The sequence below is a fragment of the Pangasianodon hypophthalmus genome, chromosome 26 (genome assembly GCF_027358585.1).
Source record: "Pangasianodon hypophthalmus isolate fPanHyp1 chromosome 26, fPanHyp1.pri, whole genome shotgun sequence".
Lineage (NCBI taxonomy): Eukaryota > Metazoa > Chordata > Actinopteri > Siluriformes > Pangasiidae > Pangasianodon > Pangasianodon hypophthalmus.
Window position 1 is genome coordinate 18,066,049 of NC_069735.1, and position 26,966 is coordinate 18,093,014.

General features: G+C 40.0%; 2 protein-coding genes across 3 annotated transcripts; one reads left to right on the top strand and one right to left on the bottom strand.

Annotated features, from left to right (window-relative positions):
- Positions 1-1,643: 1,643 nt before the first annotated feature.
- colgalt1b (collagen beta(1-O)galactosyltransferase 1b) lies at positions 1,644-18,028 on the bottom strand. Its single transcript, XM_026914469.3, has 12 exons — positions 17,541-18,028; positions 10,257-10,367; positions 9,984-10,101; positions 8,446-8,580; positions 8,018-8,222; positions 7,213-7,332; positions 7,006-7,082; positions 6,526-6,632; positions 5,728-5,860; positions 5,319-5,446; positions 4,567-4,773; positions 1,644-4,262 (listed from the first exon to the last, which is right to left on the bottom strand). Exons 1-12 carry the CDS (start codon positions 17,756-17,758, stop codon positions 4,046-4,048), a joined length of 1,776 nt encoding a protein of 591 aa, XP_026770270.1. The 5' UTR covers positions 17,759-18,028; the 3' UTR covers positions 1,644-4,045.
- Positions 18,029-20,578: 2,550 nt separating this feature from the next.
- Positions 20,579-26,245, top strand: LOC113526801 (E3 ubiquitin-protein ligase TRIM35). 2 transcript variants are annotated; one of them, XM_026914153.3, is made up of 7 exons: positions 20,579-20,715; positions 20,973-21,203; positions 21,769-21,864; positions 23,747-23,968; positions 24,093-24,115; positions 24,223-24,341; positions 25,193-26,245. In XM_026914153.3, exons 2-7 carry the CDS (start codon positions 21,033-21,035, stop codon positions 25,855-25,857), a joined length of 1,296 nt encoding a protein of 431 aa, XP_026769954.3. In that variant the 5' UTR covers positions 20,579-20,715; positions 20,973-21,032; the 3' UTR covers positions 25,858-26,245. The 2 variants fall into 2 exon arrangements, with proteins under 2 accessions (XP_026769954.3, XP_026769953.3); XM_026914152.3 differs by lacking the exon at positions 20,579-20,715 and having other exon boundaries at positions 20,767-21,203.
- The last annotated feature ends 721 nt before the right edge of the window (positions 26,246-26,966 follow it).

A 26,966-nucleotide genomic window follows, 5' to 3' on the forward strand; every position in this document is an offset into this window, starting at 1 on the left:
GTGTGTGTGTGTGTGTGTGGTTAAGTCTGCAGACAGCCTGGTGGTTTATGTGTAATTTTAGTTTGTTAATGATCACTGTGGTTGTGTGTAATGAGAGACGATTGCTCGTGATTACATGCATAGCATAAAAGCGTTATTCTAAAAAACATATAACACACACACACCCACACACACACACACATAAGATGAATGAACACAGGTCAGATCTGCAGCTGGAAGTGGAAGGTATCTAAAGCTGACACATTTACACATTTAGCACAAGTTTTTATTCAGACTGACTTACAGAAGCTCTGTAGTTTACGCTGATATGCAGAGAAAGCCGAGCCCAAAGATACCAACAATCTAAACCACTCGCAGCATCAGTCAGTGCTCACACACCAGTGGGTAAGACCTAAAGCTTCTCTTCCTGCAGTGGGTCTTTACTCAGTGTTTGAAGACACACAGGGAAATTTATTTCCACCACCAGGGTGGCGGTACAGGAAGGAATTCTGAGGCATGTCTTCATGTCTCAGACTGACGTTAGCCATTAATCGACTGGAATGATTATTGCTGTAACGCTATAATAATCCAACATTGTGAATTTCAGCTCACTCCTGCATCTGCTTACATCTTTTCAACACAATGACCTTAAATGCCATATAACAGTGCAGCAGTGCAAGTATTCAGTTATCCGGTGAGGGAATTTACAAGGAGCCATCAGCAGCAAATATAGCACTCTTCCATGTTTCTTCAGTGTTCATCTGTCAATCCAGGCAGAACCCTTTTTTTCTGGAAGCTAAGATCTCTTAATTATGCAATGAAGCTTTAAAGAATTATTCCACCAAATTTAAGATCCAAAAATAGCCTAAAATATCAACATAAAAGTGAAGACTACCACTTTCAAGGAAGCCAACTGGTGCGTTAGGAAGGAAATTTTATGCACACTATGATGGCGTTTTAGGGGCAACGTTTAAGAAATAAAAATACAGTATTTCAAGAACAAAGGCATAATAAGTCAACAATATTATGAGACAAAACTCACTCAATATTATTGTGACTTTCTTCTCTTAATATCAGTTATTATGACTTTACTAGTGCTTAGGCATTGGCGCTCTCACCACCACAGCCTGATTCCCAGACACTGAGGTTACACAAGACAGTGCTCTCTCAGTGCCGGTCACAAGCCCAGATATAATTGGGGAAGGCTGCATCAGGAAGGTCATCCGGCGTAAAAACTATGCCAAATCAAATACGTGATCCGCTGTGGTGACAGAACAACAACAACAATTCAATTTTATTTGTATAGCACTCTTAACAATGGATATCGTCATGTCACAAAGAAGCTTTACAGAAATATATAAATTCCAAACATAAACTCTAAATTTTTAGATAAATTAAAAATTACATATATATAAATGGTGGCCCCAAAATGGTGTCAGATGCACACTGATGAGAGTAGATGGTAGGGATGGATTTATGAGATGCTGATCCAGGCATTTGCTTTTGTTTTAAAAAAAAAATGTATGCATATATAAAATGTAACTTTGATTCCAGTGTGTAGTCCTTCAACACTGTGTGGTGTAAGTTGGTAAAAATACATGAACTGCATACAACACGTCTAAGGCTAATGCCAAGTTATTGAAAAAACACACAACCACAGAAGAAACAATTTTTCTCTGTATTGCTCAATCAAAAGACACACCATGATAAATACGGCTCGATAAAGTGAAGGACAGAGTACGTGTTTTATAGACACATCTGTAACGAGCTTTTTTCAGTCTCAGAGTCTTTTTACATTTTTTTTTTTAAATAAAGCTTCCCACCATTAATTCCTCGGCTCTCCAATACAATCAAAGCATGAGGTTGAGAAAGAAAGAATAAAATGTTTCTCCTCTGTGTTCTTTCACATTTTTGGCTGTAATTAAACACTGTAACACTCTGTGTGATCACACCGTTAGTGGAAATGAGCAATAAGTTAATCTGCAAGCAGAAAGAATTTTACACATACACATACAGCTGAAGCTGCTGATCTCAACTGATCTGTCTTTCATTTACTGATCATCAGTTACTCCTCATATACCCTGGTCCTGAGAAATATAATATAATCAGTTTTATATCACAATAAACCATGAGAAGAGGTAAGTGATTATATTATGATGTGTTACAAATGACAAGCAGCCTGCATCGTGTTTAATTTAACCATAAAAACCTATAAAACTGACTTCAGATCAGCTGAAAACGTCACCTTCAGCCGCAATTGTTTCTTAGATCGTCACCGTGTAACAAAGTGTTAGTCAGACAGTTTCATACGACTCGCAAACATCCATGTTTTAAGGCACTTCTTTGAAATGATGATAAAATAAACCTGAAAGTAACAGATGAAAACAATAAATCTGAACAATAATGGGTTAAAAAATAACAAATACATCAGCTAAGTTTAGAAAAAGAAATTTGACACTTCCAGGTTATGCAAATAAAAACCACATTACGGCATTTCCTCTCTGAAATGACGATGTCTCAAACATAATTAACTACAAATATGGAATTAGATAATAAACTTTAAACGATAGGTTTAAAAAACAGCAAAAAAGATAAATACAAAGTTACTTTTACTTACATTAACAATCATCAGTCATGCAGAAGTTAAAAAAAAAAAACTTTGTTGCCTCAATATATTTGTTATGAGATTAAACAAAAAAAACTTTAACATTATTGTATATCAAATTCACCAGTAGATGACTTTTGGTTAGTAAAAAAAAGCCTAGCTCTCCCACAATGAATCTAAACCATCTAAAAAATAGTAATGCTTTTAAAGTTGGGTTTTTTTGAGACTCAAATGACAGATTTAATCTGTTTATAGCCCATCATTCTTACTCTCTTCTCATAACTGCATTTTTTTATGTCTAGTTTTATAAAGGAAAAAGAAACAACATTAGCATATGAAGACACAGAGGACCAAATTCTTACCAGTAAAATACATCAGTTCTCTCAGGAAGAACTCAAATAACAGTCACGGTTCTGAAAAGCGCTTCAGTATACGAGTGAATCACGTCTAAGCTGTAAGTCAAGTATTTCAGTTCAGTCCTCAATCAGAAACAAGTTAAGATTGATAACTTGTAATAATAGCTTTTTTTTCTTTTTTTGCACAAACCGGAGTGTTAGATTTCAACACAATCCACCTGACTACCCCTTTAACGTTACCATGAATATTAATATAGTCCTGAAAACCAGCAGACCTTTGGTTTTCGACCAGCAGCACACTGGAACAATAACAGAACCCAAAGAAGCAAACAGTCTTCATACATTATGGATCAAATCTCAAAACATATTTCATGACTACTTATGTAATGATACATAGCGCAGAAATTGTCATACTCTCAGTTCTGACTGATCTCTTCTACAGAAATAATATTGTATCTTTATATATTTAAAATAAATTATCCCATTACACACTGCAAAACTGTCCCAACAGCCCATTTCAATACTTATAGTCTCCATATTTACCACATTACTGAGTCACCTTAAACGTACACAGTGTCTCTGCCCCAAACACAGTCGATCAGCCAGAACACGTTTACTGTCTGAAGCTCGCTTCTTTACTTGAGCCAAACATTACGTTTGAAGGTGAAAATGTGAAAACTTCAGACATCAAACATTGTGTATATATATTTTTTTTTTTGCCCAACTATTGCTTTGAAATAATCAACAACAACTTCTGTTTTGGCCTGAAAGTTTGGATCCTCCACATCACCACATCTAAACCACAGAAATGAGACTTTTCATTTTAATTCAAACATCTCAACATGTTAAAACTGTCTCGCCTCACCTTTAGCAGAACTGTTAATAAAATGGCTAGTGAGCAACCCAGCTAGCTACCCGATGAGATTCCGTTTGAAGTAAAGAGTATGTGATGTTCAGAGCAAAATCGCTTCAGTTCCATTGTTTGTGCTACACTGATTTTGCTGTTGAGGTGGAGTGCGTTCCTCATTACACACTCCTCTCCTTGTGCGTTTTGCTCACTAGCACCATCTAGTGGTGCGAAAAAAGTTGTCCTTTGCGTGAGAGGTCAGAGGTGAGAGGTAGCGTGTGAGTGCATGGCGCGGTTCTTTTCCGAACGCTCTCGGTCCCAGTCAGTGCGTACGGTCTCGTTGTTCCACACGGTGGATGTCTCGGTGTCGCTGATGTAGCCCGGATCGCCCGTGTAGTGCGTGGGGTAGATGAGTAGCGGCTCGGCGGAGAACGCCCGTAGATCCCTCACCTCATAGTGGGACATGTACTCCTCCCTACAGAGACAAGATTATTGTTATAATTTTAAGATCTTATTAAAAGTGATAACAGAGTAAAGTAATGCTGTCTGAGACGTAACTATAGCAACGATCCAATAATAGTGTCCTATTCATATTTTGAGGGAAAAAAGAAAAGACTATACATTACACCATGGTGTTTGTCACCTCCGTTGCATCTGTTAGTATGTAATTAAAGATTTATTCACCTTTTTCATTAAAACTTAAAAATCTTTAGCAACATCATAAGCTAAAAAATCACCTCTTTTACCAAGACACAAACATGATCGTGTTAAACGCTTACACTGGGTGCTTGTTGTACATGACCGGCAGAAACTCGTCTACAGGAAGCATTTTGCTCAGAGGCTCCGCCCTCAGCAGCTTATTGGCTCCTTGTAATGAGATCATGTAGCCCAGTGTCCAGTAGGAATAGTCAGCTTCGACCAGGTTGCGGATGTTGGGAACCGGTTTCTCGGGATCGTCCATTTGCATCCTCTTCCTCCCGATGTAACTGCGTATGTAAACAAAAGAACAAAATAAGCTAGGTTAACTCAAGCTAGCAAGCGACAAAGTGTCCGTTTTTTTCTTAGGACAAACGTTACACTGAGATTTTCTCCTTTGTATGCAGATCAGTTACGACGCAGTGATGCATTGTGGGTTCAGTCTCTTTAGTTCACTAGCTAACACCAAGCTAACAGCGTGAAACAATCTTAACGTAAGTTCTGTAAAAGACTGTGCACATTTTATTTTCTGATTTTTTTTTCTTCCTTTGAGCTGATGTGGCTGTGTGTGGAAAAAAATTACATTGTGCCAGAATAATTTAGTGACGTGGAGGTGAGTGTGTGTGCTGGAGTTTACTGTTCATCTAATTAGAACACAAAAGAAGACACTTTTTGCTCATCATCTCTCTACTTTCATCCCTCTAATTATTCAGCACTGTGTAATTAAATTCAATCACACACTGATCTGTCATCAGTTCCAAACTGGACTCCGGCAGTACAGTAGTGTGTGTGTGTGTGTGTGTGTGTGTGTGTATATATGTATACATATACTCACATTAAATCCCAGTCGAGTCCTTCTGCCTCCACTTCCTGCATCAGTTTCTGAAGTCTCCTTTTAAAGAAGAGCTCAAAGCGTAAATCGTCTTCTATAACCAGAGACCTCTGCAGTCCTCGCTCTACGATCTGCCACACACCCACACACACACACACACATACACACACTTTACTCTAGTGCTGGAGTTGATATAGGAAAATAGGCCATATTTGATGGCAGCACTGTATGTTCCCTTCTTGGTGTAAACAATCCCATAATCCTGTTCAGCAGACTTAAGTTAAAACAGAATTCATTTTTCCATAATTATGGGACCGGGACTATATTCATACATGTCTTTCGTCCTCACATATACACACCATAAAAACCATCAAAACCTCCTCCCTATCAGTATAAACACACACACACACACCTCAGTCCAGATGTTGTAATGGGACAGGAAGCAGCCAAGTTCTCCTTTAGTGAGCGGCCTGCCATGATATGGATCACTGTAACCCGGCAACATGCTGATCCCTAACGCACGGATCTGACTCTCATTCAGCGCCCTGAGAGAGAGAGAGAGAGAGAGAGAGAGGGAGAGAGAGAGAGAAACAGAAATGGAGAAAGAGAGAGGGAGAGAGAGACAGAGATGAGGAGAGAGAGAGGGAGAGAAACAGAAATGGAGAGAGAGAGAGAGAGAGAGAGACAGAAATGAGGAGAAAGAGAGAGAGAGAGAGAGAGAGAGAGGGAGGCAGAGAGAGAGAAACAGAGATATGGAGAAAGACAGTGAGAAAGACAGAGATGAGGAGAGAGAGAGATAGTGAGAGAAACAGAAATGGAGAGAGAGAGGGAGAGATGAGGAGAGAGAGAGGGAGAGAAACAGAAATGGAGAGAGACAGAGAGACAGAGATGAGGAAAGAGAGAGAGAGAGAGAGAGAGAGAAAGAGAGATATGGAGAGAGACAGTGAGAAAGACAGATATGAGGAGAGAGAGATAGTGAGAGAAACAGAAATGGAGAGGGAGAGGGACATGATATGAACATGTGAAACATTCTCACAGATACTTATAAGGTGTGTGACAGACTCGCACATGAGTGAGAGAGGAGATTTAGTGATCAGCTGTTTGCGTGTGTGTGTGTCTGTGTGTGTGTGTCTGTGTGTGTGTGTCTGTGTGTGTGTGTCTGTGTGTGTCTGTGTGTGTGTGTGAGAAAGAGAAAGAGAGAGAGACGTACTTGCCATCCACTGCGTTTACGATCTTGCAGGTGATCTCCTGCTCCCACAGAGTCCTCAACATTCGCTCTCTACGATCCAGACGCCTCAGCAGGTTAATCATGAACACCTACAACACGATTCATGTAAATATCTTCAAAATAACCCCCTTCCCCTCTTACACCCTGCCACACACACACACACACACACACACACACAGCTTTTCATGTTTCTGAGAAACCACAAAAGCGTAAACTCCTGCTGACACTGGAGACTCCTTCCATAAATGTTAAATAAATGATTCCTTACAAAAAAAGGCACCGTATCAATGATTACACGTTTTTTTTAGTTTATGGAACGTCTGCTGTACACGTCCCTGTGAATAAGTTGTTGCTATTAGAAACGATAATGTATCAGAACGAGCTCATTAATTTAACTGCTGTTATAGAAAACTAATGAACACCTTCTGACCAATCAGAATTGAATCAGAAATCCAATCTCACCTCATCAAAGCCCAGTTTATCAGGCCGTTTAGGAGGGACAGAGAGATGGACTGAGGGTTCCACCGGAGAACCATGCACTGAGAGATGATGTATGCACAGTCCATAGTTACATAAAAACAACCACATTTAATCATAATATATAGAGTAAAAAGTATACAGTAGTGTTATTCCTGTAAATCCATCAGACAATCTTTAACATGAACTCACCCATGACCTCGAGCAGAGTGTGCAGGAAGTTGTCAGCCTCATCTCGCAAGGAATTATGGGTATGCAGTGGGACAGGGAAGTGGCCGTAAGTCTCTCGGTTACACAAGTACATTTGAACATCTGGAGAAAGAAAGAGACTTTTTTTTAAAATATATTCCTCTGAAACTGTTCCTAAAGTTTTCCAGACTGTGGGAAGGCAAAATGGCTTCGAGTGAAGTCGTAAATTCTGTCAAAACAGAGATACTGAGAGACGCAGTACTGCAGCTAAAAAAGATGAATGAATAAATAAATTCAGTAATTCTGGGAAACACTGCAGTAAATGTCAGTTTAATGCTGAAATGTACCTTTTAAATAATGTACTGTAGCTAATGCTTACATTACAGAATTTCTGTAAGGAATAAAACACTTGTTATAGGAAAATAATCAATGCCAGGGTGGTGTCACACGGCCTGACATGAAGCTGTTATAACAGCACATCCACAAGCGTTTTATTCCTCTTACATCACATGTTTTGTGGAACATCCAAGAAACAAGTTCCTGTTGTCACTTATGTTATAGCAGCTATAAACAATCACAAGCCTCTCTTTTTCTCTCTCTTGAAGTTAATAAGACAAAAAACGCAGCTTGTGATGTTACTAAGAAACCGCCAAGAAGCGTAAACTCCTCTGTCCTGAAGATGTTGGAAAACTTAAAGTTACAGCTTTACCTCTGACCGCTACAAAGCGCTGACACTGGAGACTCCTTCCATAAATGTTACATTAACAATTCCTTGCAAGCTCACAATCACACACACACACACACACACCTGCCATGCGGGCGGAGAAGGCGAACACGATGACGTCGTCGAAGGCCCAGGTGTAGTCGGGGTGTGGAGGGTAGAAGGCCAGCTCGCTGGAAGCTTGTTTCCTCAAATCCAGCAGGAAGGTGGAGTGAACCATGGGGACGGGGAAGCAGCCTCGCCTCTCCTGACGCCTTATGCGCATGTAGTCCGGTGTGCGCCTGTAGTAGCCCTGTGCATGCGGAGACACACACACACACACACACAAACACACACACACATATATTAAATATACATTTAATACAAGCATGCATGTACAGGCACATACATACATACAGGTACATATGTACACTTGCACACTATAATTATTGATGTGACTTCATTCAACATAAACATAAAATCCCAAAAGACATTTTCATTACACACACACACACACACACACACACACACACTACCTGAGAGGTCATTCCGCACCAGAAGTTGGAGTACGCAGCTCTGGACTCCATCATTGGTGCCACAATGGTTTTATTTTCCTTCATCAGCTTCCACAGGACATCAGGGTTAAAGAGAAGATTATCACAGTCCAGCAACTACAGAGAGAGCGAGAGACAGAGAGAGAGAGACAGACAGAGAGACAGAGAGAGAGAGAGAGACAGACAGACAGAGAGACAGAGAGAGAGAGAGAGAGAGAGAGAGAGAGAGAAAGAGCAAGAGAGCGAGAAAGAGAGTGAGAGAGAGAGACAAACAGAGAGAGAGTGAGAGAGTGAGAAAGAGAGAAACAGAGCGAGAGACAGAGAGAGAGAGACAGAAAGAGACAGACAGAGAGAGAGAGAGAGAGAGAGAGAGAGAGAGAGAGAGAGAGAAAGAGCGAAATAACACACCACATGCAGCAGGGAACAGTGTAGACAGCTGACCCGCGGCCCTGTGCATGCTTATACACACTCGCCCTGTAGTGGTCTGGAAGCGGCTTACAAACACACACAGTCATAATAACAGGCAATCGGCACACGGCGAACATCATACAGCAAACTAAATGTCACACATGGGACAGATTATAACCCTGTGCACAGAGCGCTAAGGAAAAAAGATGATAATCAGAGAGTAGAGATTCTGGAAGTACTATAAAACTGAAACAGCTATCTATAGAGGACGTGACATGACATTTGACCCGATGTACACGGCTGGGTTTCATGCAAAATGGATATTTTTATGTGACTGAATGAATGTGTTTGTGTTCATAGTAAGCTGAGGCCAGCTACAGTCCGGAAGCCTAGCATCTGAAGTTGACATTTTTAGCTATTTCTATACCACTTTGATGCCTTAACTTGAGTCTTACTCCAGCTTTTGTCTACATGTAGTTGAGGAATGACACATCTCAGTAACTAGCATCAGGCTTTATTAACAATCAGACATGAATGAGTAGTTAGCATTATCCTTGAATGGTTAGGAAATGTCTTCATGGAGCCTGTGTGTTAATGTCACAACGTTGCTAGCAGGACAATGCTAGCAGGCAGAGAGCTAAAAGCCCCTAGCATATGTCAGTGGAAAAGATGGCTCCATGCTAACAGCTGAAATGATAAACAGCACATTGTACCATGCACTCATAAAGACAGCACAGTCCCGCCCACTCATTTCTGATTGGCTCACAAAAACAAGGTTTGCTAATTCACAGGTCAAAGTTCACCGCAAAAGCAAAAGTAACGGCTGCCAGAAGCAAACGCTCGTCTTTTCCCTTCAGTGAATCAGCTTTCTCGCCAGCGGAATTTTCTGAAAAAGCAGGAAGTCGTAGCTTTCGGGTGTCTCCTGTACCGCCATAGCAACAGGGCCAATATCAGAAAATGCTACTACTACTGCTATATTTGCTGTTCTTCACTATATTAACATGGAGAAAGGGATTTATCCGTCCTTTCTGCTCTTTCTATAGATGGCGATGGATTCAGTTTGGGATTTCTCTTAGATTTGAGCTCATCAGGGAACATTTTAAGTGACGTACCAGAAAGTAGTCGGCCCACATCTGCCTCGCAGTGTCCAGCGCTGCTTGTCGTAGCTTCATCACATGCTCATAGCGTAGGTCGGACCAGTGCTTCGGGCTGTCCTCATCTTCATACCCGCTAACACACAAACAGGAGTGCAAAAGGAAATTTAGACAACACAAGAGCATGAGGAGCTCGCATCAATCTTCACTGGATAAGACATGCGTGTCTAATTACAACAGATGCAAGTTTCCACAGGCTTTACAGTCATACTTTATCACCATCTGTCTCACCTGGGCTCCTGCTGTGGTCTCCACTCCACATAGTGATACAGACTCTGCACTTTAATGAGCCACTCGCGCAGGATGGCCGTCGTGTTGTCCACATTGTGGTCCGTCGCCACCCTGCCACAAACAGAACGAAGAACCAGTCAGATATGAGAACAAACACAACGAAATATTTAAATATCCTTTTGAACAGTTAAGAAAAGTGATAACGTAATTAAAACAGCAGTATTTTGCACAAAAAAACTGGACAGTAAGTATTTTACAGTACACCCCACTCACAATAATAATAATAATAATAATAATAATAATAATAGATTATGACTTTTTTCCATAATACTAGATTATTTATTTATTTATTTATTTATTTATTTTTTACAGGCTGAGAAAACCTGTTTGGAAAAGTCCGGAGTGCTTGTTTGTGTTTGAAATGGGCCTCCTGTCAGTCATTTTATAGACACTCCCCAACGCCCCTTTAAAAAACATGGCTGAAATCAGTAAAAGCCCAGCGCAGCCAGATAATTCTCTTGTGAGCAAAATACCACTCTGTGCTTAAAAAAAAAAACAAGTAACACTGTAAAAGTGCAGAATAAACACTGGCAGTAATTTATTACTAGTGATGGAAGTATCAATGTAAAGCTCTGAACTGTTTGAATGGCCTACTTTCCATAACAAATTAAATAGATAAGTTTTTTTTTTTATATATATATATATATATATATATATATATATATATATATATATATATATATATATATATATATATATACAACGTATCTATTTCATTTGTATATATATAAAGTAAAAAGGACAGCGACTGCACTTGTGAACATCCTCACGAATCAGCAGAAGTCCAATTTAGCGTCTTTATGGAGCTACAACGCTGCTTTTAAACAAAAGAATGTCCAAGTATGCTTGAAAGTGATGTCATGACTATCCTTGCTGATGCTAATTCTAGTCATCATGATACCTCTAGTTGAATTCTATGAGGTTCTGGAGGTGGGGTTTAGTGTATATGGGTGGGAGTGGGCGGACTCAAGGAGTAAAAAAGAAAATATTTAAATATTCTTGAACTTAACCATTAGTGACCTAATACTGACCAATTTTGACAAATCTTACCTAAAACACCTTTAAACCCAGAACTTATTCAACCCTCCAGACAAACCAGCTATTTTAATCGTCTGTTTTTTCATTCTCAAGCTCATCTTTCTTTGTGTTACGATAGACACAACACACGGGTTTGGAATTTATCTGCACTATGGACATCTTTGTTTTGGTAATCTGAGATTTAGAGACGAGTCAGTGTGTCTCACTCTCACATCACATCACGACTCACATCACAGTAATGGCAGCAAACTGATTTCCATCATACTTTATCTCTCACACACACACAGAGAAAGGAACTTATGAGTCAGATGTCTGCATCTGTCCTGTTAGAATGCCACAGAGTCTCACTGCATGATGGGAAATATTTTCTCAGCATAAAAAAAAAAAAAAAAAAAAAAAAACAGATGGAACTAAACCCAAATATGAGAGTTATTAGAGACAGACTGCAGCTCTGGTTTTATTTCTTTCAACTTTTCAGTAGAACCACTGGTTTGGTAATCTTTCCCCTCTTTCTTTAATTTATTCCAGATAACAGCAAAGTTCCCTGTGCTTTCATACCACACATCTTTTAGTGGAGAGCGTTACACATGACTGGCAAATACACTATATGGCCAAAAGTATGTGCGCCCCCGACCATCACACTCATATGTGCTTTTTGAACATCCCATTTCAGATTTATTCCCCTTTGCTGTTGTAATAAACTCCACTTTTCTGCGAAGTCTTTCCACTAGATGTTGGAGCGAGGCTGTGGGGATTTGTGTTCATTCAGCTACAAGAGCATTAGTGAGATCAGGCGCTGATGTTGGTGAGGAGGTCTGGGGTTCAGTCGGTGTTCCAGTTCATCCCAAAGGTGTTCAGTGGGGTTGAGGTCAGGGCTCTGTGCAGGACACTCGAGTTCTTCCTCTCCAACCTTCACACACCATGTCTTCATGGAGCTCGCTTTGTGCACAGGGGCATTGTCATGCTGGAACAGGTTTAGGTCTCTTAGTTCCAGTGAAGGGAAACTGTAATGCTACAGCATACAGAGACGTTCTATACAATTGTGTGCTTTAAACTTTGTGGTAACAGTTTTGGGAAGAACCACATCTGGGTGTGATGATCAGGGGTGCACATACTTTTGGCACTGAACAGCTAACATGACCTCCAAGTGGCTGAAAAAAGTGAGCTAACAGAAGATTATGATGAAATAACGGTGAGTAAAATGATGATATATCCTGATATGGTGCTAAATTACAGCATGATGTAACAGTTGAGTGAGCAGCAGAATATTTTCCCATTTGTTCATCGTAACACGTTTTGTAAAATGTTAAACAAACTGAAATATTTAACTTGTCATGTTTTGAAAACTGGCTCTAGTGTTTTGTTGCAAAGCCTCAGCAAAACTAAATTGTATTGTATTGTGTCACACAACAGGAATGAACTTGTTTCACGGATGTTCTACAACATTAAGTGAAACTATAAATGGATAAAAAAAATGTAATTGTTGGCAAATCGCTGTGTTATAAGAGGAATAAAATAGTTGGGGATGTACTGTTATAGGAAAATAATCAACTTCTCACATATAAACGCACACACACACACACACACACACAGAGAGAGAAGATAAAGACTGATTAGCTCGTTAAAGAAAAAAGCAGCAGCATCTGATTTCTCTGGTGTGTGGAATGTTCGGTTGTTTTTACATTAAAAAAGCAGGTTTACTGCGTGTGTGTGTGTGTGTGTGTGTGTGTGTGTGTGTGTGTGTGTGCGATTGAAGGCTGGAAAGAAAAGCCATTGTTTAGTGTTTGTCATCTATCATCAAGATTACAGAGACTCAGTAAAGTCTGCGCTAAAATGTGTGTGTTAGGATTAAAGTTCTATCTGTCATGACTCTGCGTGTGTGTGTGTGTGTGTGTGTGTGTGTGTGGGTGTGTGGGTGGGTGGGTGTGAGAGAGAGAGAGAGAGAGAGAGAGAGAGAGAGAGAGAGAGATTTATAGCCAGAGTGCTGCCACACTCTGGCGTGAATTTCACAAGTAGATCTTGTACACACACACACACAGGATGTTATTTTACAGGTGCATTCTGCAATATTCATGTAAATGTACTTCCAGAAAATTCTAGACGACACAAATCACTGACTCCAGCTGAGGCTGAGGAAAAGAACACACACACACACACATATATACACACACACACACACACACACACACACACCTTATCTGTTTCATCTTATTCTCTCTCTCTCTCTCTCTCTCTCTCACACACACACACACACACGCACACGCACACACACCTTATCTGTTTCATCTTATTCTCTCTCTCTCTCTCTCTCTCTCTCTCTCTCTCTCACACACACACACACACACACACACATATATGTATATATATATATACACACACACACACACACACACACCTTATCTGTTTCATCTTATTCTCTCTCTCTCTCTCTCTCTCTCTCACACACACACACACACACGCACACGCACACACACCTTATCTGTTTCATCTTATTCTCTCTCTCTCTCTCTCTCTCTCTCTCTCTCTCTCACACACACACACACACACACACACACACACATATATGTATATATATATATACACACACACACACACACACACCTTATCTGTTTCATCTTATTCTCTCTCTCTCTCTCTCTCTCTCACACACACACACACACACACGCACACACCTTATCTGTTTCATCTTATTCTCTCTCTCTCTCTCTCTCACACACACACATATATATATATATATACACACACACACACACACCTTATCTGTTTCATCTTATTCTCTCTCTCTCTCACACACGCACACACACACACACACACACACATATATATATATACACACACAGACACACACACACCTTATCTGTTTCATCTTATTCTCTCTCTCTCTCTCACACACACACACACACACACACATTCCTGAAGCACATTCTTTTGCTCTCTTTTTCAGAAGGCACCCGGGTACCATACGCTTCCACTGAAAGACCTGTCTCTCTCTCTGTCCATCCGTCTCTCTCTCTCTATGACTATCGCTCTCTGTCCATCTGTCTTGCTCTGTCCCTGTCATTCTCTCTGTCTGTCTCTCTGTCCACCTGTCTCTGTCTCTCTCTCTCTTTGTCTTACTCTCTCTCTGTCCATCTGATTCTCTGTATCTCTCTATCCATATCTCTGTGTGACTATTGATCTCTTTGTCTTTGTCCCTCTGTTTCTCTGTGTCTCTCTATCCATCTGTGTGTGTTTAGTAATGCTACATTTCATATGAGTGAATATTTACTCTGTGATTTCAGTGCACTTTTAAGATGATTCCTCGTCACACTGTAGGAGATCCTGTACAATAAACTCTGTACTGAAATCTGTAACAGTCTGTTTGATGGCGAGAGTCTCTGTGTCAGATTAAATGATGAAGATCCTCTAACGATAGACCTACGATTAAAGACAATGATGTTGGGTTTACATCATTAATCAGGGCGATCTGGAAATAAATCAGCTGGTGCGGAAAACAGCTTCGCCTAAACAAAACATCCTTCACAGTGAGAGAGAGCTAATGAGATGTTCTTTATGCACATTACTACGTTTCGTTTACGTTTCTCTGTCACTGTTACCGTATTTGTAGCTGTCCTGTGAGTTTGCTGTCCTCCTATTGGTGGATTTTAATCAGAAATTTCTCACATTAACTTTGTCATCAACTGTCTTTGGTCACAGTGACTCAAAATCCGTCACGTTATGTGTTCTTAGACCACAATCTCAGCTCACAACCAAATAATTCTTGTTGTGATTTTTGCCATAAATTTATACTGGATTGCATCATATGATCTGTAAATATCTGTCAAAAGAAATGCTGTGGCTCAATAAGACACTCACTGTGAACACGACAGAAAGTTTATATCCTGTATACGACATACAGCTCTTTAAAATAAAGCCCTAAATTCCAGCGCTGACCTGACCTGGCCTCGATCTCCGTCTGCGTTAAACACAGTGTGTGTGTGTGTGTGTGTGTGTGTGAGAAAGCGTGATGTAGTGAAGGAGACGCAGTGTGTGCCACCTCACCGCTCGGCTCGGTGTATAAACACTCTGAATTTAAAGAAATATTTACACAAATCCGGCCTCAGGACGGACAGAGCAAAGAGGCATACTGAAATAAACGCAGTGCGACTCACACACACTGACCTGAAACTGAGAAACATCAGACGTGCGCAGACCTGCAACGGCTTCACACCCATTTATTCACAGAGTCCGACGCGTACGAGGTGCAACGTGTCAAATTCCGCTACTAGAACAGGTAGAGAATAAAATAATAGAGATACACGCAGTGAGTGGTGTTTGCATATCTATATAGTTTATTACATGTGTGAGAATGAGTTTACAGCTCAACATGTTTTATTTATCGAGTGTGTGACATCCGTGTTACTCAAACATACCAGGTTAAGAGATAAAACACGCCGAATTTATTTCTGTAAAGCTGCTTTGTGACAATGTAAAAGCACTATACAAATAAAAACTGAATTGAATTGAATTCGCAGGTAATAAAGTGGCAGCTGCTTTTGTTTCAAAAGTAAATACGTAAAAGTGAAGCTTTTTGAAATGAGATTATCAGAGCAGCGAGATCTTTCAGAAACAAAACGTTCAAAACCAAAAAAACAAATGCAAATGATTGTAATTCTACTTTATAGCCAAGTTACACTAATACACTAATAACATACGAGTGTGTTGCTCCATGTCTTTCCACAAACGTCTCCTTACGGAAAACATCACCATATCAACGATTACACACTTTTAGACATACGTTTATGTGGCGCTGTTACTATAGAAACGATAACGTTTCAGAACGAGCGCATTAATTATAAATAAACCTGCACTACTGTCAGAGCTACTGTTATAGAAAGTTAATCAACACCTTCTGACCAATCAGAATCCAGAATGCAACAGCGCTGTGGTGTAAATTGTTTTATTGTACTACTGAGTGTCAGTACATGACACTATTTTGTCCGTGTTTGATGGTTTAAAGGTTTTTTACTCCACATTTCTAACAGCAGATTGGGTATTAAAGTGTGTCTACAGTGAAGCGAGGAGAACATCACCCTCACTCAGGCATGTGCTAAACTCATTCACTGCACTGATCCCAGTGTGGCCCTGCAGGGGATGTTTTCATCAGCTCACCACATTCCTTCTCATTCCACACACACACACCCACACACACACACACACACACGCCCACACACACACACGCCCACACCCACACACTACAATACACCAGTAATGAGTATTATAACATCAGCTCACGGCTGTTTGGACCTGTAAAAAGAACAGTTTGGAAAATGATCTACATTTTTTTTTTCATTTACAAAAGTAAATGTATTCTCACCTTTCTGCCTTGTGTTGAAAAATTTAATTGTAAAACTAAATAAAACAAATTAATAATTTAAAAAATGTTATGCTCTTGTGTGCGATTTGTACTGAAAATATATTTTGCATGGATTTTTTTTTAACCTTCTGTTTCTTTAAGGTGAGTTGATGATGATAAGGAGATGGTAAGGTGATGATGATGGGATGGAGCATGTACTAGATGTATGAAGATGAATGTCTACCAAAAAAAAAAAAAAAAAAAAAACATGTCGAAGACCACTCCTCTAGGTAAAAAACAGTGTGGCAGACTCTTCAGGATGAGAGACCTGTGTCTTTTTCACCTGAATGTGAGGTTTTGTTCTCAGGCTGATTTCACCATGCGGCTCTTTCGCTCCAAAAAGCCGAGTGGAGCCGAATGCAGCCGAGAAGTGCCGAATAGTGCCGAACAGCGCCAGATGTGGAGCCGAATGCCCCCATACAGACAGACAGAGAGAGAGAGAGAGAGAGAGAGAGAGAGACCTGCAGCTATGAACAAGCTGATTGTAGAACATTTGGACACGTCTCAACTCGCTCACTTCCCCCCAAAACCCCCAAATTTAAACCCTTCCTTCAGACTTTATTCCTGTCACGTGACTTGTTTTTAATGCAATAATGAGGATGATTTATGATTTGCAGACATGCACAGAACTTCTAGAAACGTACAGTAACACCAACATGCTGCTCCAGAGATCCAGAGAATTAAGAGTAGATGGTCTGTTTAAATCATTAAGGCACGCGTTAGAGGCTGCACTTCCTCCTCTGCTGAGGAAATGAACAGAAATGAAGGAAATAAAGCTGGTCCGCACTCACCACACAGCGATGCGCTCCTTGGGGTAGTGGAGGCGGTCGATGGCGCCCAGGACATGCGGGAGAGAGTGCGCGGAGTTGCGGCACACCAGCGCGAGCAGCACGCGCGGAGCCAGCAGAGGAGACTCGGGGCTCCAGCGCTCCTCCGGGAAATACCCCAAACCCGGGCCGAGCACGAGCAGCGCCGAGGCGGCGGAGAGCAGCAGCGCGCCCCGGTGCATGGCGAGCCTCCACACTGCAGAACGCACCGACACCAGCACCGACACCGGGGTCCTCCCACTATCTTTACCCCGATATACCGCCAAGCGATATTAAAGCAACACCCTGATCACTGTGCCGTTTCTCTGCGCATGCGCACAGTCAGAAGCGAAGACAGACATGTAAAGGGGAAACGTTTATTCAACATTTTCATTCATCACCAAAATGCTACACTTATATCTACATCACGCTGCACAACAACACGTATCACTACAATAAAGCAGATAGTTACACACTACAGGATGATATCATGTCGGAGATGTCCCCGCCCCTTCAAGAACATCCAGCTCCGTCCAATTAGAATGTGCCAGAATGTTTAAGGGGCGTGGCTAATGCAAAAGGCGGGGTGTAGTAGTATCTAAACGCACCTCTGCAGGCAGACAGATGTGGAGCTCCAGGATGGGAGGACATGATTTCTCTTAATGTTAACTTTTATTTAAGAAAAAAAAAACCTTTGTTGTGTTATGTAAATAAACAATAAATCCTAAAAATTCTACATTTGAAATGTAATTGCCTTCCATGATAAACTATTGTTTTTGAACAGCACAATAACAGTTACTTTCACAAACTAGCCATCAGTTACTCAGGAGTTACAAGCTGTGATTAAGATGTGAAGAACAGACTGGTGGCCAAAGTGAGCTATGATTTTAGAAGCACAGGGTAAATAACACAATGAAATCATCTTGTAAACAGTTTGTATCTGTTCTCTTTGGGCTTGTTTTATTATAAGGATGAAAAAAAAAACTTTTGCTTTAGGTGATTCAATTTAGAAAAAACAGTTGATCAAAATCAGCCACTGTTTCCAGAGTAAAGAGTCACTCAGTCATTAGAGATAAACATTTGGTTTTCATTTTAAAGATAAAGTTCAGCTACTGAGAATCCTGAGAATCTTTCCATCTCTTTTCTATACAGGAGAAAGTCATTTGTCTCTGGCCGTAAATAATACAATATTTTAACATACATCCATATTTTTATGGAGCATATATAGACAAGTGACACTGATTAGTGATTAATTCAAATCATTTTTAAGTCTCCACCAGGTTTCTGATTGTAGTTCTGCAGTAATGAAGCAAACAGTATTTGTTTTTAATGTTTTTTTTTCTGAAATGTTCAATATTGGACACTAGGGGGCACCAAAATACTCCCATTAGAGCATTTTAGTTTCTATCCTCTGTTTAAGTTTTATCCCTTTGAAGAACAAACTGTGACAGAATTTGTACTTTTCACAATATAATATACAAACATAGCAAAATGCACCTGAAAGTTTCTATACAGTGTAGTGGACTGCAGTACAATACATCTACTTCCTTTAGATTTAACAATGAAGTGCTGGGTAAGTGTGTTTTTCGTGTTTTTCACAAAGCTCCAGATTATCAGCTGCATGAATTCAGAAGCAGGGACAGCAGTACTGTGATCACACACATTTACATTTACATTTACATTTACATTTACATTTATGGCATTTGGCAGACGCCCTTATCCAGAGCAACTTACAATAGTGCTTTGAAGTCTATCAAAAATACATTCTGATACTCGCTCACTAGGTCACAAACTAGGAATACCATCAGTCCAAAACTCTGTTGGGGAGGTGCTTTTTTTTTTTTTTTTTTTTTTTTTTTTTTTTTTTTTTTTTGTGAAAGTGCTAATTTAAGTATTTTATGAAGAGGTAAGTCTTTAGACGTTGTTTGAAGACTGCCAGTGACTCAGCTGTTTGGACATCTAGGGGAAGTTCATTCCACCACCTTGGTGCCAGAACAGAGAAGAGTCTCGATGCAGGTCTTCCTTGTACCCTGAGAGATGGTGGGATCAGTCGAGCATTGCTAGAGGATCGGAGGGAGCGTGGTGGCACTCGAGGTGTGATAAGTGCTTTGAGATAAGTGGGCGCTGGTCCGTTTTTGGCTTTGTAGGCAAGCATCAGTGTTTTAAATCTGATGCGGGCAGCTACAGGAAGCCAGTGGAGGGAGCGCAGCAATGGGGTGGTGTGGGAAAATTTAGGAAGGTTGAAAACTAATCGTGCAGCTGCATTCTGGATCAGTTGCAGAGGATGGATGGCGCTCAGAGGCTGACCTGCCAGGAGTGAGTTGCAGTAGTCATGGATGACACATCTGACACATCTGCTCCAGGTCCAAGTGGACTGTGCAGGGAACAAGAGAAACACACACTGATGAAGGAGCTCAGTGCAACTCTCTCCTATCCACCACATTGCTCAAATTAAAACCCCTCCCTCTAGACTGCACACAATACAGCTGCCTGTGCTATGCCCCGCCCATAAGGGAGGAGCTGGATCAGGTCCGACTCCACCCCCTGGACTTTTGGTTTTGGGTATACATTTGGTTCAGTTCACATGGACATGAACATGTATATAATTCTACATATTCAGTCAGAATTAATTATTAAAATTGACACACATCCTGTCCAACTGACCTCCCAAGTCCAGAACTGATTGTTTCCAAATTAACTACAAACCATATTTCATAGTTGTGTCCAAATTACACAGAAACTAACTTTCTATCAGTACAAAGTGATTTGTTTTCATTAGATTCAAGATTCAAGATTTTAAGTCACATACACAGTTATATACAGTATATAGCTAACTTGCAGTGAAATGAAAACCTGGCCTTCTCCTCTTTCCCTGTGCATTTCAATTAAAAACCAAAAATCAATTTAAAAAACAGAAATAATAAGAAATATTGTACTGTGAAAAAAAATGGATGTACAAAATATGCATTAATAACCCCAACTGATCCAGGATCTGGCAACCCTGCTGCCTGATCTATATTTAACCAGCTGTACACTCTCTTCCTCAATCCAATGTTTACACACAGCTACTTTCGTTTTTAGGGAAAGAAAACTCAACACTTTTTATTTCCTTTTCCAGCTTTACTTTGTTTAACTCTCACATCTTGAAGTTCCTCTGAGAGTAAGTGTAGTTCTGCCTCACTGCCATTATTATTATTATTATTATTATTTTGAATCACACACACACACACACACACACACACACACACACACACACTCTCCATGGCGTTCTCTCTAGAAGAAGATCTCTCCCGTCCAGTGAGTTTAGAGCTTCATCAGGATCCTCAGCTCCTCTTCTGTGGACACTGTGGAGTTGTTGGATATCACCACGCTGTTTTCTGCTCGTTTTGCTCTCCAACATGTCCTGTGTGTCACCAGGAATCCCTGACCAGCCTGGCTCTGAGGAACACCCGTGAGTCCTATCAGAGGGAGAAGGAGATGGAGAGAGAAGACAGGGAGGAAGACGGTGTCATTCGATGTCCATTGCACAGAGAGAAAATCCTGTTTTTCTGCAAGAACGATGAAGAGGCCATATGTTCTCAGTGCAGAAAACAGAGTCACATATCACACAGAGTTCAGCCTTTTACACACACTGTATACGAGCGAAAGGTGTGTATCCTGCTAACAATTACTGGTTCTGAGATCTTTTAAGTTCCCTTTGGTTTTCAAGTAAAGTTATCTTTATGGAAATATAATGTCAAACAGTGCTTCCATAACCTTTAAATTATCTGACCTCTCTGGAACCTTGTGCTACCCTTAATGTTATGGAGATGTTCTCCAGATCATCCAGGGTTAGTGCAAGGTCCATCCTTGTACCAGGAACGTTACTGTTTGGTGAGCATTTCTTGTCAGTTGTCCTAGTACCGTAAGAGAACATTACGTTTTAAAGTTGAATGATTCTGTCTTGTTGAACCGAAAATGAATTTTCCCAGAACACTGTGAATTGTTTGCAAAATGCTAACATTAAGGAAATGTTCTGTGTTTGATGAATGTGTGTGTGTATAACACCTGTCTAGTGCACTGAATAAACAGTGTTTAAAATGATTACAGTGTTTAAAATGATCAGATTGCAACTTTATCAAAAGGTTTGTCAAAAGTCTGCATTTTTCCACAAAAAAAGTTCCTCCGAAGCAATTATGAGACAGAGCTATATGAATACATCTCATCTCTGCAGGACCAAATCAAAGCAGCTGTCCGTCCAGCCGAGAAAGTTCTGGAGTCTTTAAGGAACGGCACAGCACTGGAGCGTAAAATCACCAAATACATTGAGGTAAGGTGTAGAACATGCTTCTGATTGTCAGGGTATAGAAGGCGTTTGTTGTTCAGCTGGTTATTCCTGTTCCCTTTGCTAAATTATAGCTTTCAGAGAACTATTCTTCTTCCTCTTACTCTCTTATTGTTCAGTATTTGTTTTTCAGATACACAGCATTCCTTCTATACTATACTATTACACATAGCTTTAGTAATCCTGTCATGAAAGCCTCCTGTTTTCTGCTCAGGCTCCACCTTTGCCACATCTCCTGATCATTGTTTGCACCGGTGTCTTGTGCTGCTGTATTTTTAGGTTGTGAATAAACAGGTGTCTCAGGGTGAATAATAAAGCAACCAAAACAATCAGTAGTCATAACAAGTGAAATATTTTATTTATAATTTTAAAAAACTTATTTTTCACTGGCACTGCAGAACCAGTGATTGAAGCTCGTAACTAAAAGACATCTGAAAAACTGAAAAAAAAAAATTCCTTATGTGATATATATATATAGTATGAGTATGAGCGTGGGTTTTAGTGTGAGTATGGATCATGAGTGTGAGTATGGATCAGTATGAGTATGGATCAGTCTGAGTGTGAGTATGGATCAGTCTGAGTATGAGTATGGATCAGTATGAGTATGAGTATGGATCATGAGTGTGGGTTTTAGTGTGAGTATGGATCAGTATGAGTATGAGTATGGGTCTGAGTGTGAGTATGGATCAGTATGAGTATGAGTATGGATCAGTATGAGTATGAGTATGGATCATGAGTGTGAGTATGGATCAGTATGAGTATGAGTATGGATCAGTATGAGTATGAGTATGGGTCTGAGTGTGAGTATGGATCAGTATGAGTATGAGTATGGATCAGTATGAGTATGAGTATGGATCAGTATGAGTATGAGTATGGATCATGAGTGTGGGTTTTAGTGTGAGTATGGATCAGTATGAGTATGAGTATGGATCAGTATGAGTATGAGTATGGATCAGTATGAGTATGAGTATGGGTCTGAGTATGAGTATGGATCAGTATGAGTATGAGTATGGGTCTGAGTGTGAGTATGGATCAGTATGAGTATGAGTATGGATCATGAGTGTGGGTTTTAGTGTGAGTATGGATCAGTATGAGTGTGAGTATGGGTCTGAGTGTGAGTATGGATCAGTATGAGTATGAGTATGGATCATGAGTGTGAGTATGGATCAGTATGAGTATGAGTATGGATCATGAGTGTGGGTTTTAGTGTGAGTATGGATCAGTATGAGTATGAGTATGGATCATGAGTGTGGGTTTTAGTGTGAGTATGGATCAGTATGAGTATGAGTATGGGTCTGAGTGTGAGTATGGATCAGTATGAGTATGAGTATGGGTCTGAGTGTGAGTATGGATCAGTATGAGTATGAGTATGGATCATGAGTGTGGGTTTTAGTGTGAGTATGGATCAGTATGAGTATGAGTATGGATCATGAGTGTGGGTTTTAGTGTGAGTATGGATCAGTATGAGTGTGAGTATGGATCATGAGTGTGAGTATGGATCGGTAGGAGTATGAGTATGGGTCTGAGTGTGAGTATGGATCAGTATGAGTATGAGTATGGGTCTGAGTGTGAGTATGGATCAGTATGAGTGTGAGTATGGATCAGTATGAGTATGAGTGTGGGTTTTAGTGTGAGTATGGATCATGAGTGTGAGTATGGATCAGTATGAGTGTGAGTATGGGTCTGAGTGTGAGTATGGATCAGTCTGAGTGTGAGTATGAGTTGTCCTTTGCTCTGTTCCTTGTCTCTGAGCTCCTTGTTGACCCAAGTGTGGACTTGCTACTTAACTGGATGTGGACAGATGATAGAATGTGGTGCTTATTCTTGATTTTTTAACCCTTTTTCTTCATTTCTTTCTCTCTTTAAGTCTCAGGCTGAGCAGACGGAGAAGCAGATAAAGGAGGAGTTTGAGAAGCTTCATCAGTTCCTCAGAGAGGAGGAAGAGGTCAGGAGAGCTGCACTGAGGGAGGAAGAGGAGGAGAAGAAAGAAAAACTGGAAAGATGGATTGAACAAGAGTTACAGTCCCTCTCGGATAGATTGATGGAGGTGGAAGAAGAGCTGGAGAATGATGATGTCACATTCCTGTCGGTAATTAATGAATAAATCAATTAGAGGTATTTTTTCAGAAAATATTCAGTTCAAGGCTGAATCTGCATATAAAGTCTTTTTTTTGTAAAGCGTTAATCTGTTCCTTTTTGTTTTTTTATTTCAGAACTTTGACCATATTATGACACGGTATGTTTTTTAAGCAATTTACTCTCACAGTATTAGATTCTTTACCTTATTAGATCAAAAGCATTGTGTGAATAGAAACATCTACATCCAGTGGATCTGTGTTTTAGGGCTCGGTACAGACGGTCAGATCCACAGCTGAACTCAGGATCTCTGATCGATGTGGCCAAACACGTGGGAAATCTGAGATTCAGAGTGTGGGAGAAGATGAAAGATCTTTGTCCTTACTGTGAGTAACCAAACCCTAACATTGAATAGCACAAGTGAGTAAAAATATCTATTTTTTTAATTTTTACAAAGGAAAGTTTGCATCTAGTCTTTTGGCTTTTTTTTTTCTTTTCAAAAACTCTTCTTCTCCCCTATTTTTTTTTTTTATCATTTGAGCTAAATGCCATTTTGGTCTACGTCAATAATTAAGACTAGCAAGAAAAAGCCAATGGCAAGAAAAAGTTTTTTTTTTATCTGTGCTGTGTATATATATCTTGACTGACAGTTTTCCGCAGGTTTATACTAATGTGCTAGTGCTAATGCGTCATCGTTTCTATAGTAACAGTTCATTCACATAAACGGATAAATAAATGTGTATAATCATTGATATGATTATAAGTTATTTGTTGATATAAAGTTTTATGCATCATTCTTTAACAGATTTTTTTTTTTTTTAAATTGCAACAGTTAAAATTCAAATTGCTGTAGTATAAGAGAAATAAAGCACTTGGGGTTGTACTGTTATCCCCCAAACTCCTTAAACTGTTAATCTCTGAGAAGGATAGCTGAAAATGGATTGATAATTGATTACAGTGGTGAAGTGTGTTGTGTAACAAGGCCTGATTTTTAATTAGTGAGATTAATCTTTATTAAACAAGATTAATCGTTTGAATTAAACATTTCCAAAATAAATCATACAGATAACTCAGTGACACTATTTTGGTCATACAGGTAGAATGCTAATAATCAGGATGGTAATATTACAGTGTATTGGGTAAAGTTGTATAGCTATAAAAAGACAAACAGATGGTCCGTGGAAATGGGATAACATAAGTTCATGACACAACAAAGTCTTTCTCTCTTTCCATTCAGACCCGGTAGTCCTCAACCCGAACTCCTCCCACATGTCTGTGTCTGGTGATCTGGTGTGTGTGAGACACTCCGTTCGCAGATTTTACTCCCCCAACCCCCTACAGAAGAATGCTAACCATTTGGTTCTTGGTTCGGAGGCCCAAAATGCCAGCTTCAACTGCTGGGATGTGGAGGTGGGAGACAGCAAGCACTGGACCCTGGGTGTGTGTCGACGCTCGGCGGCCGAGAGAAACCTCACACAACCTTTGATCTCTCAAAATAGGTTTTGGGGTCTCAGCAGAAATGGAGATTTCTATGATGTCTTGTGGTCCACAGAGGCTCCGTTTCGGTTAAGGAGGCCTCCGAAAACGGTGCGGGTGAAGCTGATACAACGTTTCGATCTCAACAACTGGAAACTTTACTGGATGCTGAGATTTTTAGATGCTAGCAATGAATCTGTGATCGCCTGTATTCGTGATATAGCATTTGGGAGGGATTTCATTCCCTTTTTGATCCCAGAGGAGAGAAATGCTCCTCTGCGCATTGTTCCTGTAAATGTAAACATGACCATGGAGAAGAAATTCAGCTTCTTAGAGAGGCACATGGACATGATACCTTTATATGTAATTGGATTCCTCATGGTGCTTTTGGTGTGTTTGGTGATGATATTGGTAAAAATACATTGAGAAAGTGAAAATCAGAGAGTTGTTTGGGTTGCATTTCAAGAAGCACCTTATAAGAATATATTGAAATAATCAAGTTAACAAGAATAGCATGCTTCTAGATCCATACGATAAAAAGCAGGAGCTTAGTACAGATAGATAAAAGTGCAGAAAGTTCAACAAGTGTAAGACGGATCAGCCACAGTTTAGTTATAAGTAAGCATAACAGAACCAGAGAATGTGGGTAATGATGAGAGAGTAATTTTGTATAATGGTGCCGATCACAGGAAATTGCATGAGAGTAAAGCACTTAAATTTCATAACCGAATTCTGTTTTCTGAAAAATCATGCTGGAAATAATGAAATAATGTGGTGTAATAAAACTGTTGATTTTAAAATATGAAACATGAAAGTGTTGTTTGTGAAATGTCAAATCTCTCCCAAAATTCTTTGTTTGCACTCTCATCTACACACACACACACACACACACACACACCTGCCATCAGAAGCATCTCTGACCATTCTGAGCAACCGTTTTCGATTTACTTTGATGAAAATGTACATGTTTATCAAACTGTAACAGAACAAACTAACTACATTTCAAATACAACATTTATTAACACAGAGGTGAGGTGCACATTAAATAACTGACGTTCACTTTCTGTTCAACACAAGAATGCAGGAAACGTGCTGCACTGTGTCGTTTAACCAGCAGTTGTGGTAACAATCACTTGGATACCTTCTTGTGTGCATGTGCACGCATGCTGAAGTGATGTGTGAAACAGTATTTACAGTAAATCCTGCCATCATACAGCCCTTTCTTCTTCTCACCTCATACACTCGAATCCCTTGTGCACTACATAGAGCGTCATACCTGGTTAACAGCTTGAATGCTGTAGAGCAAAGATGCCTTCAAAAATAATGAAATTAAATGTTTCTACATTAAAAAATACTATAAAGAGCAGTAAACAGTAATAAATGAAACAAAGTCAGTATTTAATGTGACGATCCTTCGCTTTAAATAAATAAAGCAGTATCTGAGGTGCAGTGTGTGCAGTTTTATAAGGAAATGAGCTGGAAGTGTTACTGAGCATCTTGCAGAAGCAGCTACAGTTCTTCTGGAGACTTTGACT